The sequence below is a fragment of the Cebus imitator genome, unplaced genomic scaffold (genome assembly GCF_001604975.1).
Source record: "Cebus imitator isolate Cc_AM_T3 unplaced genomic scaffold, Cebus_imitator-1.0 Scaffold703, whole genome shotgun sequence".
Taxonomy (NCBI): Eukaryota; Metazoa; Chordata; class Mammalia; order Primates; family Cebidae; genus Cebus; species Cebus imitator.
Window position 1 is genome coordinate 31,910 of NW_016108018.1, and position 3,447 is coordinate 35,356.

The 3,447-nt window shown below is 62.5% G+C and overlaps 1 protein-coding gene across 1 annotated transcript in view; it reads right to left on the reverse strand.

Moving 5' to 3' along the window:
- Window positions 1-3,447, reverse strand: part of GAS6 (growth arrest specific 6) — a 44,548-nt gene that overhangs the window by 15,945 nt on the left and 25,156 nt on the right. Inside the window, exon 5 of the mRNA XM_017518764.2 lies at window positions 1,110-1,232. Within this exon, the coding sequence (XP_017374253.1) occupies window positions 1,110-1,232 (123 nt within the window). The remainder of the gene's footprint in view (window positions 1-1,109; window positions 1,233-3,447) is intronic.

A 3,447-nucleotide genomic window follows, 5' to 3' on the forward strand; every position in this document is an offset into this window, starting at 1 on the left:
AGGGAGCCCAGGGGTGCACAGCCCCATCTAGAGCAGGGAGAGAGCCCGGGGGTGCACAGCCCCGTCTAGAGCAGGGAGAGCCCAGCGGTGCACAGCCCCGTCTAGAGCAGGGAGGGAACTGGGGGATGTATAGCCCCATCTAGAGCAGGGAGAGAGCCCAGAGGTACACAGCCCCGTCTAGAGCAGGAAGAGAGCCCGGGGGGGACATGTCTGGAGCAGGGAGGGAGCCCAAGGGTGCACAGCCCTGTCTGGAGCAGGGAGGGAGCCCAGGGGTGCACATCTGGAGCAGGGAGGGAGCCCGGGGGTGCACATCTGGAGCAGGGAGGGAGCCCGGGGGTGCACAGCCCCATCTAGAGCAGGGAGAGAGCCCCGGGGGTGCACAGCCCATCTAGAGCAGAGAAATCCCAGGGGTCCACAGCCCCATCTACAGCATCGAGGTAGCCCAGGGCTTGGACCTCACACCCCTCTTGGCATCCCCAGCCTTTCAGGGCCCTTGGTCTTGGCCTTGCATGTGGCAGCAGATGGCAGGCTGGCACGGGGCATCCCCAGCTTGATCTCAGCCAGGGGAGCTGCTGGTGGTCACAGCCCACAGGGCTCCACTCCCTGGATGCCCACATGATTGCAGGAGGCTGCTGCAGGACAGGAGTGACCTCTTGGTGCCTAAGGACTGACAAGGCCTGGCCAGAGCTGGCCACTTCTGGGCGAAGCCTTCCCAGGCCACCTCTGGGGTGGGACCAGCCAAAGGGCACAGCCTGGCCTGATTCCAGCAGGCCCTGGAGCAATTTTTCTTCCAGGGTTTTCACTGACACTTGAGCATGGTCAGAAGTGAAATTTCTCCCCTGCCCCTTTCAATCAGTGGGTGCTGAGGTACCACCTGGTATTTCCTTTCATTCTAGCCCTGCTCCCAGAGAGGAGACCGCAGCTCCTCCCAGTTCTCCTGGGGTCCAGGACACCTCAGGGCTGTAGCCTCCCTGGGGCTGTCCAAGAGCAGCCTGAGGATGGCAGTGCCTGGAGTGGGGGTGAGAAGCAGGGATCAGGGCAGGGCAGGGCTGGAGAGGGAGGGAGAGCCTGCCGTTGTCTTCAGCCTCAGGTGGCTGTGGGGTTCTCACCTTTGTCGCAGAGCCGGCCCCCCCAGCCAGCTTTGCATAGGCAGAAGAAGTTGCCCATGAGGTCTTGGCAGGCTTGGGTCCCCTTCTTATCGCAGGGGTTGGGCGTGCACTGGTCAGGCAGGTCTGATGGGGACACAAAGTGAAAAATCATGCTCAGCTGCCCCCCTGCACCCAACGCAGCCTGGGTGGACCTCGGGTGGAGCCCTGAGGAGCTCTGAAAGGCACAGGCTGAGGCAGCCCCAGGGAACCCAAGCCCCCTGTGCTGGCAAATCAGGCTGGTGGGCCCTGGGCCTGGCTCCAGGAAAACTCAGATCAGCTGGGAGGGAGTGGTGCAGGCCTGGGAGAGAGGTGGGCAGGGCCGAGGGCAAAGGAGCAGAAACGCCTGGCCTGGCGGGAGGCCCAGGAGCTCGGACCTCCCAGGGAGCAGGCAAACAGAACCCCCGGCTGATCTGGGGGCTTCCAGGCACACTCGGAACATTCCACCTTTGAGCCCAGCCTACCTATCGTGACCTCTACCCGCTGTGCGTGGCAGGGAGCACCCCAGGCCCAGGCTGCACTGGCAGAGGGGTCTTCTAGGAAGCCCCCAACACCCTCTTTTTTCTTAGCCGCCCCCTTTCAGGCCGTGTGTCTTGGCAGCTTCAGGCCAGGTGTGTTCTGCCCTCTCTCAGGGTCGTCACCTGGCCCGGGTGAGGGCCTGAGGGGCTTGGAGCGTAGGGCCTGTGGGTGGGAACCATCCCAGCCCAGCTGCTTCCCAAGGAGTCCCCAAACGAGGAGTTGTTCATAAACACAGCCGACGTTTCCAGGACACAGACCAAAACAGTGTCCCGGAGGCAGGCAGGAGCCCCTGAGAGCACCGCCACGCAAGCCAGAGTCCCCAAGAGCACAGCCACACGAGCCCGAACCCTGAGAACACAGCCACGCAAGCCAGAGTCCCCAAGAGCACAGCCACACGAGCCTGAATCCCCCCTACAAGTTCAGCCACACAAGGCTGAACCCCTGAGAACACAGCCACACAAGCCTGAGTCCCCGAGAGCAGAGCCACACAAGCTTGAGTCCCTGAGAGCACAACCACACGAGCCCGAACCCTGAGAACACAGCCACGCAAGCCTGAGTCCCCGAGAGCAGAGCCACACGAGCCTAAACCAGAGAGCACAGACATGCAGGCCAGAGTCCCCGAGAGCACAGCCACACGAGCCCAAATCCCCCCTACAAGCTCAGCCACACAAGGCTGAACCCCTGAGAACACAGCCACGCAAGCCAGAGTCCCCGAGAGCACAGCCACGCAAGCCAGAGTCCCCGAGAGCACAGCCACAGGAGCCTGAACCCCACCACAAGCACAGCCACACAAGCCGGAGCTCCCCCCCCCCGCCCCCGCCCTGCCCCCAAGAGTGCAGCCACACAAGCCTGAGCCCTGGGAAGTTGGCAGAAAGAACCATAGTAATGCCCAGAGCTTGAAGAATCCTTTCACGCTGCTGGCTGAGCAAAAGCATCTCAGGGCTGGGCATAGCAGTGCCCAGGGACGCAGTCACACTCAGCTCAGCCCCGAACGTGGCTTAGCCCTGTATGAGGATGCAGCCACACTCAGCTCAGCCCCACACAAGGACGCAGCCACGCTTGGCTCAGCCCTGCACAGCTCCATGGGGAACCCTGGGTAGGCCCACTGCTGGCTCAGAGGGCACCTGTCCACGGATTCCACATAAGTTCAGTAAGGACCAGTCCCTGGGAAAGTGCAGGCCGGGCCTGCAGAGCCTTAGAGCACTGGGCCACATCATCCTGGGCGTCAGCCCCGGTGGGGGCAGGTCGAGGCGCCCGTGGGTGAGCTCCACTGCTGATGTGGCGTTTCCACCAGAGGGTCCGGGCTGGGCTGTCAGTGCAGAAGCCATTTACTCCCCACCTGGTGGGGTGCAGGGATGCCCAGGGCCAGGGTGAGCAGCAGGTGGGTGTGTGGTTCACCAAGTTGCTTTCCTCCAGCCCATCCAGGGCACACAGTCACTGCCTGTGGCTGGCACAGACGCAGCCCCTGTCCTCCCGGGCGGGTCAGGGCACGGAGCTCAACAGAGGCCCCGGCTATGAGTCCCAGACGTCTAGGGTAAGCTGCACGACCACATGGCTTCTTCCTGTGACGTTTTAGTGCATGGCACACAATGTTTCCTCCAGATGCCTCGGTCTCCTCCGTACACCCCAGTCTCCCCCATATGCCCCACAGTTTCCTCCATATGCCTGTTTCCTCCATGTGCCTCAGTTTCCTCCATATGCCCCAGTTTTCCCCATTTGCCCCACCGTCATCTCCATATGCCCTACAGTCTCCTCCATATGCCCCAGTTTCCTCCATGTGCCT